At 40.2% G+C, this 12,979-nt stretch overlaps 1 protein-coding gene across 4 annotated transcripts in view; it reads right to left on the bottom strand.

The window, feature by feature from the left end:
- The window catches only part of TXNRD1 (thioredoxin reductase 1), a 115,878-nt gene that overhangs the window by 39,619 nt on the left and 63,280 nt on the right, over window positions 1-12,979 (bottom strand). For all 4 annotated transcript variants that reach the window (XM_032416232.1, XM_032416234.1, XM_032416231.1 and 1 more), the window contains 3 exons: window positions 7,508-7,630; window positions 5,733-5,805; window positions 3,417-3,536 (listed from right to left, as the gene is read on the bottom strand). In XM_032416232.1, the coding sequence (XP_032272123.1) occupies window positions 3,417-3,536; window positions 5,733-5,805; window positions 7,508-7,594 (280 nt within the window). In that variant the 5' untranslated portion in view covers window positions 7,595-7,630. The remainder of the gene's footprint in view (window positions 1-3,416; window positions 3,537-5,732; window positions 5,806-7,507; window positions 7,631-12,979) is intronic.

Below are 12,979 nucleotides of genomic sequence, written 5' to 3'. Positions count from 1 at the left end.
TTAGGAAGAGTGAAGGGATTTAAATACAGGGCACAACTCCCATCAAAGCCTTTGGGATTGTTGCTGCCAGCATATACAAGAGGAGGAAGGTATAAAAATAGAAAATTATGTATTTCTAACATTAAAACCTGGAAAGGGGGAAGAAGCACAAGAGTAAAACTGTTAATTTAGTTGAATAAATAATTTCTTTAAAGACAAACTTTGATTTGGTCCAAGTCTTAAAATCCCATTAAAATTCAGGGAGCTGGGGCGCCTGGGTGGCTCAGTCGTTGAGCGTCTGCCTTTGGCTCAGGTCATGATCCCAGGGTCCTGGGATCGAGCCCCACATCGGGCTCCCTGCTCTGCAGGGGAGTCTGCTTCTTCTCCCTCTCCTACTCCCCCTGCTTGTGTTCCCTCTCTTGCTGTGTCTCTCTCTGTCAAATAATTGAATAAAATCTTTAAATAAATAAACAGATAGATATATAAAATTCAGGGAGCTTTTACTGGTTTTAATGTATAGATCTGGACTATGCCAGTGGTGGTTCTTTATTACCTCAGCGGCTATACATTTATTAGTTGTTATATAATTTAGAAATAAATTCAACATAAATAAGCGTAGCTAGTGTTTATTGTTACCTGACAGCTACAGAGATATTCTTCTGCTGGAAAGATCTGTCAATTCACCAAATTCTATTTCACCACCCACTTGATTACTGAATTTATTAGAATTATACTTAGTTGGCCCTGTTAATAAAATTTCACATTCAGCAGAGGCCTGTACTTAACTCTTTTTAAGATTCTAAAGACCCACTATATATACTTCTACATTTCTAACTAAATTAAGCAATTCTGGGGGCGCCTGGGTGGCTCAGTCGTTAAGCGTCTGCCTTCGGCTCAGGTCATGATCCCAGGGTTCTGGGATCGAGCCCCGCATTGGGCTCCCTGCTCAGCAGGAAGCCTGCTTCTCCCTCTCCCACTCCCCCTGCTCGTGTTCCCTCTGTCGCTGTGTCTCTGTCAAATAAATAAATAAAATCTTTAAAAAAATAAAAATAAATTAAGCAGTTCTGTTCCCGTGACTTCATTTTTCATAAGAGTGGATAGCTTAAAGCTAACATCAATTAGTACAACATACCAATTTGAGTACTAGATCCCTATATGAATGAATGAAAGTTGCGTGACTGAGTTATATAGCTCCCGGCACTGTGATTTACCTAGACTTAAGAGACAGACCCATTAGGTATAGATGACAGTATATGGAAACTATAAAGCTGCATAAATCAAAATTTGCTTGGAACAACCTTACTTTTTCCAATGAATTCTAGACTTTTTCAGGTGAATATTCTTGTTACATGTCCTCTTTAAGAGGGAACTAACTTGGTTCAAACATACGAACTTCCTATATCTGTAAATGTTTTTCTACACCCCATTAAACAAAGAACCAAGTGCTTGGCAGAGTCTACTCCAATTTATTGAAACTGTGAATGGAAGAATTAAAAGCAGCAAGTCCAGAGGAAGAGACAAAAACGATGTGATGCGTAGCAGCTATCTGAACTACTGCTGTACTTAATCCTCATGACATGCAGTGAATGGCAAAGTCAGAAGTTGTGCCAGGCCTCACTATTACAATAACCTACATTTTAATGTGTCAGGAGGGCTACGGTGAAGGAAGTTCTTAACCCAAGGGACCCAGAATACCAGCAAACACTGTGTGCCCACTTAACTCACGTTACCCATTTTACCTCTGGGCTCCCGGGGTACATGGTCTGCACATCAATGATATTAGTGCATCAGTGATTAGCGGAATCTGTGTACCTATACAATTTGTGTTACTCATCTCCGTATTTCCCCAGCACAGACTCAACTGCAAATAGTGGGCACTCAACAGCAATATTCTATAACTTTATCAGTAGAATTTCTAAAATGTCTACTAAGAAGTCTATTAAACTAACTCTTGTTAACCAGGTACATTAAAAGCAGGCTTCCAGAAAGGGAAAGAGTGTATGAATGGCAGACTCAGTGAGGAAACTTTCAGACACAGAAGTAAACAATAACTTGGGGAGGGGGGCAGAGGTGGGCCTAGAGGCAGACTATCGGTAGATTATGTGTTAAATTTATATTCCATAGGTCAAAAGGGTCACCTCGACTGCCCTTTCTGTTGCCAAGAGAAAACGATATGAGGCATGGCACCTCAGAAATAAATAAGGAAACTCTTAGTACCAGCCTCAGGCCCCAAAGGTCATGGACAGAGAATAGCTTTGTAAGGATCTGAGGAAAGAGAGATGACCCCAGCATAAGAACACTTTTAAAGTAACTGATTTTCTAAGACTCCAGACTTAGGGAAAAAAGTACTGTTGATTTCAAACAGGAAGTAAAAGCATCAAACAGAGGAAGCAGGACTAATTTGAGTAGGGGCAAAATGTTTCAAAGCATGTATTTATGCCTTATTTTAATATTTAATAAACTATTAACTAAAACTCAGAAAAAGCTACAAAATAAATTACCCTGGCAAATGCCCCACACCCTGTAGATCTCAAAACTAATATCAGGGAGCATCTGGGTAGCTCAGTTGGTTGAGCACCTGCCTTCAGCTCAGGTCATGATCTCCAGGTCCTGGGATGGAGCCCCATGTTGGGCTCCCAGCTCAGTGGGGAGCCTCCTTCTCCCTCTCCCTCTGCCTCTCTCCCTGCTTGTGCTCTCTCTCTCTCAAAGGAATAAATAAAATCTTTAAGAACAACAACAAAAATATCACATAAGGCTGGAGTTTCCCTCTTCAAGGACATGGTAACCTATGTCGTTAATCAACTATGCAGCCGGGCCAACCTCATTTTTTTCTTCTACCAGATAATGTAATCTACTTTCCAAAGGCAGCAGTTTCTCTTCAACTTTCCAAGGGTTGCTAGGGTACTCTAGATATTTTACCCAACAAAGACTAACCATCTCTTTCTCAACAAATAAGCAGTCCCCCCACCCCCAAAATATCAGCTCATGAAACATTTCTTTGGAGAGAGAAAAATGAAACAGCTTCAAAGGAGAGCAAATGTAACTTACACTCTTTACGAAACTCTATATATAAGAATTTATTTGAAGGGCACCTGGCTGGCTAGTCGGTACAGTGTGCGATTCTTGATCTTGGGGTCATGAGTTCAAGCCCCACACTGGGCACAAAGATTACTTAAAAATAATAATAATAAAGAATTTATCTAAATAATTCTGGTTTTCTATTATAGAAAGGCACTCCAAGTACAGTATCTGTTCTTACCACAACAGCTATGCAGCTATCTGACACAGAATAACTACAGGAATTTTATACATAAAAAATGTCAACAGTAAAAACCCCCAGGTCAATTTCTAGTCCCATAAAAATGGATGGTGCTTTGCAAGCTCATAGCCTAAACCCCACAAAAGCACAAACGAAAGAGCAGCTTCTCCTGCCATACCCATCTCCTCGGTGTTCCAACCATAGTTGCGAGAGTCTTGTAGGGCTTGTCCTAACAAAGCCGCTTGGTGCATCAGTTTTTTAGGTATGCAACCCACATTCACACATGTTCCTCCGAGACCTGCAACAACATTGAGAGATCAGTTTACATCCAGCTTCACAATCCTTTAAAGAAAACGGTCAATAATTATTACTATGCTATGGAAGATCATAATCTATTTGCTTAATGTAGCCAATACTGTTTTTACAAGTTTATTCTAAGACTCGTGGCATTTCTAAGCTCAGAGAGCCTTATGTATCAAACAGTGACACATCCTAAAATAGAAGAAAAATGAGATTACCACAATTTCCACACACTGCAAAGATTCAAAATTAACTGCTGATAAGATGCCAGAAATTGAAATTTTACTTTGTGTACAATCCTACACTCGCCACCACATCTATGAATAGAACTAAATGGTAACAGGGTTGTTAAGCTGGCCACAGATGGACTGTAATGGAGCTAGAACTACATATAAAATCTGGTGTATATGAGCTTTTTTTTTTTTAAAGAAGGTGGTCGGGACGCCTGGGTGGCTCAGTCAGTTAAGCATCTGCCTTCGGCTCAGGTCATGATCTCAGGGTGCTGGGATCGAGCCCCACATCGGGCTCCCTGCTGAGCAGGGAGCCTGCTTCTCCCTCTGCCTGCTGCTCCCCCTGCTCGTGCTCGTTCTCTCTCTCTGACAAATAAATTAAAAATCTTTAAAAAAAAAAAAAAAAAAAAAAAAGGTGGTCTACAGCTTTCGTGGATTCTCACAAAAGGATTCATGACCAAAACAAACAAACAAAAGGTTTAGCATCTCTGAGCTTCAAGAACATGGTGATAGACTGTCTCCATTAAAACAAAATGTAGGCAAGCAGGGAGGGAGACAAAATGGCGTAAGAGTGCAGGACGGCAGTGGACTTCACGTAAGCCGTCTGAAGAGAATGCTTCCAAACTGCGACTATGGAGTGTAAGCTCCACAGGCCAGAGCGGCTATGCCCAGCACAAGAATAGTGACTGACACGCAATAAATATTTGCTGAATGGATCAATTAGAAACTCAGACACTCTCTTATCCAGAGTTCCTGCTTCTTGCTTCCTAATTAGAGCAGCTAAGTTATCTTGGTCAGATTTACATATCACATCAATCCCCTTCTCAAAGACCTCCTACTATGCTTTAGTTAGATCCCATTCCTCATCTTGACCTACCAGGCCCTGTACAGCCTGACATCTGCCTTCCTCTCCATTCTTAGCCCCAGCTCATACCACCCGTGCTACAACCATGAAGGACTCCTACCTGCCTCAGGGCCTTTGTATGTTCTATTCTGTGAGAGAAACTGAGAAAAGTCCCCTGGAAGGTTCTTCCTCAGCTTTTGGCATAGTTGGTTCATTCTTATTCTTTTGGCTTCATCTAAAGGCCACCTCTCCAGAGGCCTTCTCTGATAATCTTCTCAAAGTTAAACTCTTTCCTCTACCCAGTTCCTCTCTATTCTACCATATAATTTTTTTTAGTACCACTTATCATAATTCATAAAGTTCTTGCTTATCTTTTGTCTCCCCACTAGCACGTAAACTCCACAAGGGCAGGAACTTCATGTCTACCGAGTCCCCTGCTATATTCTCCAATGCCCTTGCTCATAATAAGTGATAATTTAATTAATATTTGTGGAATAAATGAATAAGGAACATTTAATTCACCAAGACTCAGAAGCAGCACAGGCTATTCATTAAGATATCTAATTCCAGGGGCGCCTGGGTGGCTCAGTTGGTTAAGCAACTGCCTTCGGCTCAGGTCATGATCCTGGAGTCCCGGGATCAAGTCCCGCATCGGGCTCCCTGCTCGGCAGGGAGTCTGCTTCTCCCTCTGACCCTCCTCCCTCTCATGCTCTCTGTCTCTCATTCTCTCTCTCTCAAATAAATAAATAAAATCTTTAAAAAAAAAAAAAAAAAGATACCTAATTCCAGTTTTTGCTGAATGTAGGAACTGGTTTTAAAACAGAAATCCACAGATAAGTGTTTAAACTTTCAGTTATTAAGCCCCTAAATTTAAAAGATTACTCAAATATTTAGCTTTAAATCATCATAACAGCTGTGGATAAGGTTTTGCATTATCTTGACTCTGCCAAAAAACCCTAAATTTTCAACTTTTAACTGGAGTCCATTTTAACAGCCCAAGTGAAAAAGGTAGATTTTTTTTAATTTTTAAATTTTTAACTGGGTTTTAGGAGCCATTTAAGCCAATGCCAGGGAAAAACCTGCTCTTACAAATTCACTTCTAAAATACTTTAAAGCTTACCCCATCTAGTTCCACGAGGGGTTGGAGTGACAAAATCCAGGACCATTATCTTCTTGTCATATCTGGCTGCCTCCTGGAAAATAAAAGTATTAAAATCAATTGGAAAGGTAAACATGACAGACTAGAAACGGGCTTTTAAAACTCCAAGCTATTCTCATTAAGTTGTAGTGCCTAAGGCATAACCAGTTATTATTGCCTTGGAATTTCAAATACAAGATGATTAGCATGACTCCAAGATAAAAATTAAGCAACATTCAGATAGTCATAAGGGCAGTTTTAAAGAATATGCAGAGTACAGTTATAAAATCGTCAGCTGAAAACACCAGAATCCTCTTTTAACACTAGAATCCTCTTACAAAATTCCACTCACACAATAACATATTAAGCAATAATCTGAAAAACCTGTGGTCATTTCTAAGCAAAAAGGTGAGTATCCAATAAAAAAGATCTTTGACTGTCTATAACTCTTAATTCAATCTGTAGCCTATACGTATTTTTTTAAAGTACTTTTAAGTTTTATCTAATTCAGTATCTAGGCAGATATCGGAAACATTTTTCTTCTAAAATTGTCAGATTTCTTAAAATTTCATGTGAAGAGCCAATAAAAAAGTTGATGATATCTATAAGGTTTCCAAATCGATTTTAGGGGAGTGATGACAACAGTGAGAAGTTCATTTTGCAGAGTACCCTTTATCCTTCTCAGAGAATAAGCTTTGTGTATTGGCAACTAGACCTCCAGGTTATTTGAAAGGACTGAGTCTACGTATCCTTTAAAACCAGGAGAACTAGAGTAAAATACATCTGGTATTACTCCTGTATCATTTACAGCAAAGTATTGCTTGATGCCAGACCCTGGCCTACTCCTCATTTGGGCTGCTTCATTTGAATCTACCTTTACTGATCCACAAGCTACACCTTAGGGGAGTATAACCATCTCATCTTTTAAAAGTACCTGTTGGGGAAGGATGACAGGCCACAGGCCCCTCACACATGGAAAATGTATCTCAATTTAGGGCCAGAAGCCTCACTCCTTAACCTCCCTTATATATACATCCTCTACCGCCATTACCCCCAGGCTGGAGTTAGTGGTTATTCTTGTAGTTCAGTTCATATACAAAGGAGGAAAGCATTTTTAATGATTAAGTTTAAGAAATCCAATTGCGGGCGCCTGGGTGGCTCAGTTGGTTAAGCGACTGCCTTCGGCTCAGGTCATGATCCTGGAGTCCCTGGATCGAGTCCCGCATCGGACTCCCTGCTCAGCAGGGAGTCTGCTTCTCCCTCTGATTCTCCCCCCTCTCATGTTCTCTCTCTCTGTCTCATTCTCTCTCTCAAATAAATAAATAAAATCTTTAAAAAAAAAAAAAAAAAAAGAAATCCAATTGCTCTCCATTTTTCTATTGGGGAAGAGGACTTGTGAATAGGGAAATCATCAAAGTGAAAACCTAATATTAATATTTATAAAGAATAAGATATTTAATTTCAAACCATTTCTATACACCTTTATTATCTTTGAAAAACCAGCCAAACTTAATATGAATCAAAATGTGTCCCAAAATATTAGGCCTGGTACTGTTATACAGAAGTACTTTCATCAAGAAGATACAGTTCAACTTGGAAAAATAATTTATAAAATAGTTCCTTTATAAACATGTCCTGCCCAAGTTAATGTGCAAAATGCCACAAGAGTGGCTCAAACAAATTCCAGGGAGAACCAGAAGTCTGTCAGGAATGTGACTATTCTAGCCATCACCCAGATAACACACAGGGAGCCTTGCCTTGGCGGCTGCCAGTCCTCCTGAGCCCCCTCCGATGATGATGAGGTCATAGTCATAGGCCTCAGGGAGATCCTCAGAGCCATTCATTTTTAGTAGGTTTTGAAGCCTGCCCTCCTGATAAGCCTAAAGAAAAACAATGGAAGGGGAAATAACGTCACTTAAAAACAGCAATGTCTGAAAAGTTTTGTGAGAAAACCTTTCTTTAAAGAAAAGCAAAAGGAATTTTCAAAGGAAAAATATTAATTTATATTACAGCACCCAAGTAGAAAACGTGTAACCCTCCTTTCAAGCGGTGAGCAACGATCTGCTTTTGTTAGGACTGTCCGAATTCTTTTTCACGTGATGGAGAGCTAATGCTGAGATGTTCCTGCAGACTTCTACATACGTTAGGGCGTGACATTCCAACAAGATCAACCTAGTCCTAAATCAAGTATCATCATCAGTCCTTTTTTCCTAGAATTATTACACCAGGATTCAAAGTAGGTTTTTAAAACACTTGTACTGTATGTTTTAATAAAACTATCAATTCCAGGGATGCCTGGGTAGCTCAGTCGGTTAAGCGTCTGCCTTTGGCTCAGGTCATGATCCCAGGGTCCTCTGCTGTGCACTCACGCTTGTGCTCTCTCTCTGACAAATAAATACATAAAATCTTAAAAAAAAAAACCAACTATCAATACGAGTCGGCAGCATCTTTATTTTCTATTGTCAAAGGTACCACAATGAGGGCGCCTGGGTGGCTCAGTCAGTTAAGCATCTGCCTTGGGCTCAGGCCATGATCCCAGGGTCCTAGGATGGAGCCCCACGTCAGGCTCCTTGCTCCACGGGAAGCCTGCTTCTCCCTCTCCCACTCCCCCTGCTTGTGTTCCCTCTCTCACTGTGTCTCAGTCTCTATCAAATAGATTAAAAAAAAAAAAATCTTAAAAAAAAAAAAGGTACCACAATGAGCAGGCTAAGGTCTCCTGTTAAGACAGGGGCCTGGTAAATAGCAACTCAAACAGATTAGCCAAATAAGACTTTTCTACATTGCTTAGGTAAAAATTCAGAACAAAATCATGAATTGACATTTCCCTGCATGAGAAGTGTAAAAGTCCCTGATTTTCCAAGGCATTTTTAAATAAGCAAAGAAAAAAAAGAGGATGGAGCAGGCTAAATAAACATGACTCTGTAAAGCTTACTTCTTTAAGAACACATTTTATTTTTTTATGATATATATATTTTTAGTTTTTTAAGTAATCTCTCCATCCAACCTGGGGCTCAAACTCATGACCCCGAGATGCTCTACTGACTGAGCCAGCTGGGCACCCCTCAAGCTTACTTCTTTCATCTACCTATGCACGAGGCCTCCTGTAAGTTATTTAGGATTTAGTTTCCATGTTCTTGACACATAACAAGCTTTATAATATGAATATTATAGACTTTTAATTTTAAAAACCATTTCATTCCACTAGCTTTTATACCCATTTCATATTAGCTTGGAAGACTGTTTTGGTGATATATTTAATATTACCTTTTATTAAAACAAAAATCTGCGCTAATGGGAGATAATGGTTGGAAACATTGTGAACAGGCACTAAAAAAGTTTTTGTAAAAATCCAATTTTAATCTCAAGAGTCAAAAAGAGCCCCCAAACTTACCAGCTCCGACTGTACATTTCCCTCCTGCCTACCATCAGCTGTAGGGGGCGGAAGGCAGAGCTTAGGGTCAGTAGAGCAGGATGCCTGGGATGTGGAAGGGGGTGCAGTGGAGGAAGGTGAAGAAGGAGGCATGGCACTGTGGCTGGCCCTTGGCAGTGTGGCAGGTGCACATGACGGCTTGGGGACTGAAGGGAGAACACGTGGACACCAGCAACAGTGGGGACCAGACGGCATCACCCTGACCGTCTGTACAAAAGGTCTAACGTGAGAGGCTGGTAAACACAGCCAGTATTCATGAACTTGCATTAAGGCAGAGGCTCCTCCTTCAATACAAGGCACTGTTGAGGGGGGGAAACAATTTGGTAATAATAATAGCCATTCACATCAAAGGATCAATATAAGCTTCAGATAACAAGCGTTACTCTCTAGTTGCTCTCAAAGAGCACAGGCTGACTTGCTGGCTTAAAAGGATTAACTAATAAATGCAGCCAGATGTTCTTCTGGAAAAATAACATGACCATTTTTAATCTCAGCCTCAATTTTATCTGCAAGTACTTGACACAGACAGTGATAGAACACGGTCATTGGCTGTCTAAATGGAAACTACCCATTTCCTAACCAAAACCCCAACATATCTACTAGAAGAAAGAAAATGCACTGTCATGCTGAAAAGCCACATATTCCCTCCACCAATGTGTAATCTGTTCTGTACTGAAATTCTGGATCACACCAGATTCTTACAGTTCAAACTGGAAGTCAAATTGTATCAACCAGTGTACAGATTTTACAAAGAAAGCTGAGTGAGCCTGAACACTTAACTCTATTATAAAGTAAAATCAGTAAGACACAGGCAACTAAAGCATTCCAGTGACCCCAGAACTAAACATGGTGTTTTAAAATTTTAATCCAACTTAAAACTGAAATTGCTGTCCATAAGGTCCAAGTTAAGTGGTTTCCCACCTGTAATATAAGATAGGTAGTAAAAAACAGCTCCCCCAGGCAGGGTCAGGAAGGAGCATACAGATGGGTAAGGAGAGAAGGAGAAAAATGCCCCCTATTCTCCTCCAATTATGAGTGCTAGAAATAGTGACCACCAACCGTAGTAGCTGATAAAGAACAGGAGTTCTTAAACTTTTTAGCCTCAGGATCCCTTTAAAACCTTAAATTATTTAGGACCCCGAAGAGCTTTGGTTAATGTGAGGTTTATTTATCAATTTTAGTAAATTAGAAATTAAAACTAAGAAAGAAATTTTAATATTAAAACATTCTAAGTTATTAAAATATTAAATACCTTAAGTATTACTGTTAAACATAACTTATTAACAATAATCTTTTAATTAGTGGGAAGAGTGGCATTATATCTTTGTAATTCTCTTTACTGTCTGTCTTAATAGAAGACCGCTGCTATCTTTTCTGCATTCAGTCTATTACAACCTGTCTGGAAAATTCTATGGTAGACTTGCGAAAGAATTATAATGAAAAAGCATCTTAGTACTATGGAAATAATTCTGACTTCAAGGCCTTCCTCTTAGGGCCTCAGGAGGCCCCCAGAGGAATGCAGACCACACTTTGAGAACCACTGCTATAGGACTTCAGTGTAATTACACAACACCTCACACCTGCAGGTGTCTGCCAGCCTTACACACTGGATATTCTTCCATTTCTTCCATCTGCCTCTTTCAGGAACGCCTCTGCCTCACCCCACCCCTAGCGAAACACTGCTCCAGACTCACCTCTGAAAAGGCACAATACCAAAAGTAATTCAAGTGTACGAGATTTCTTTAAAATCAGAATAATCTTTATGTTGCCTTCCCCCCATACAGGACTCCTATCCACTGGACACAGGCATGCACTAGTTTTTACCATTATACATTAGCTCTGGTGTTGAACTGACCTGGGTTAAATAAAATACTTGCTCTACCACTCTCTAAGCTAGGTGACATGAGCTAATCACCTAATCCTTAGGAGTCAGCTTTTTCATTTTGTAAAATGAAGTTAACCTACTGTTGTACTTCACCAGCCTGCAGGGTTTGAGTGAAATAATGCCTATCAGCACAGTGGCTAGTAGGAAAAATCTCTTTAGGTTACTAACTCTCCCCTTCCTAAAGAAGGGAACCTGCGTGGTCAAAAAGCTCCTGCAGAGTTCAACAGATTCCCCTGCACCTCCCTGCACCACACCTCACCCGAAATGCCCTCTTCCCATCAAATCCTGATACAGTACATAAATCATTATGTTAAATTATTTTTATTCAATGTACACAAACACATCCCTTCCAAAGAATTCCTTTAGGGCTGGGGGACGGGGGGGTTCTTTTATCAACATTCTAAGACTCCAATACAATGCCCGTTTCTTCCATTAGGTCTCCCTAACGTTCCGAACATTCTCCTTTTGTTCCTTGGCACTCCATTAACACATTACCATATCCTTATACGAAGGAGGCAGAGGGAGACTTCACCACAGTAGTAAATGTGAAGACAGACTTAAGAAGTTGCACCGGCAGCTTTGATAATGGAGGAATACAGGTGGCCTCCAAAAACTGAACCAGGCAAGAAAACAGATTCTCCCCTCAGAGCCTCAGCAGAACCAGCCCTCCTGAAACCTTGATTTTAGCCCAGAGATACAGATTTGAGACTTTCAACCTCTAGAGCTGTAAGATAGTACATTTCTGTTGTTTTAAGCCACGAAAAGTTTGGCAATTTGTTAGAGCAACAAAAGGACACCAATACACACTCTGAAATATAAATTCCATGAGAGGTGGTCAATTTTCTGCCCACCACTTCTTCCCCAGTGCCTACAGCAGTGTCTGGTACAGCACGCACTCAAGCAATTGTTGAGTAAATTAACAAGTGCCAATTCCAATCACTTGCTAACGGAGTCCGCCAAACAAAGGCAAAAGCATGAGGAAATCATATCCTGACTTAAAGTGCATGAACCATGACAGAGATGTCACCACTGAAGGAGGTGGCAGCACAGAATTTCTGACCCTGAGAGTGAGGCACTAACATGCGTGCCCACAACGAGCCAGACACTGCTAGATGCTTTATATATATGATCCCATTTGATCCTCACAACAGTCTTCCCAGCAAATGTCATTTCCATCTCATAAATGAGGTCCTTAGCGACGAAGAAATTTGCCCGATGTGTCAAGAATCGAACCCAGGAGTAAATGATTACAAAGCTCCTGCTTTTCTCACAATACCATACCTAGTAACTCACATTTCAAAGAACAGTTGACCCTTGGAACATCATGGGTTTGAAACGTAATCCACTTATACAAATTTTTTTCAATAAATATGCTACTATAAATGTATTTTCTCTTCCTTATGATTTTTAAATTTTATTTATTGATTGAGAGAGAGAGTGTACTCGTAAGAGAGAACAGGGGATGAGCATAGGGGGAGGGAGAGAATCTCAAGCCAACTCAGCGCTGAGCGCAAGCCTGACAAAAGGCTCAATCTCACAACCCTGAGATCATGATCTGAGCCAAAATCAAGAGTCAGACGATTAACCAACCAAGCCACGCAGGCGCCCCATTCCTTATGATTTTAATATTTTTTCTCTAGCTTCCTTTATGGTAAAAATATAGTATATAATACATATACAAAATAGGTTTCAATTGACTCTTTATGTTCATGGTAAGGCTTCTGGTCAACAACAGGCTATTAAGTTTGGGGAGAGTCAAAAGTTACACTGAATTTTTGACTGTGCAGCAGGGATGGTGTCCCTAACCCCGATTGTTCAAGAGTCAACTGTACTTGTCACACAGATTTTCTAATTTTATCCTTATTGTAAACTTAAGACACGGGTATTATTCCCACTTAGCAAGTCAAAAACCAA

Source organism: Phoca vitulina, unplaced genomic scaffold, assembly GCF_004348235.1.
Source record: "Phoca vitulina isolate PV1807 unplaced genomic scaffold, GSC_HSeal_1.0 scaffold19, whole genome shotgun sequence".
In the NCBI taxonomy this organism is placed as follows: domain Eukaryota; kingdom Metazoa; phylum Chordata; class Mammalia; order Carnivora; family Phocidae; genus Phoca; species Phoca vitulina.
This window is presented reverse-complemented; position numbering and strand designations above follow the sequence as displayed.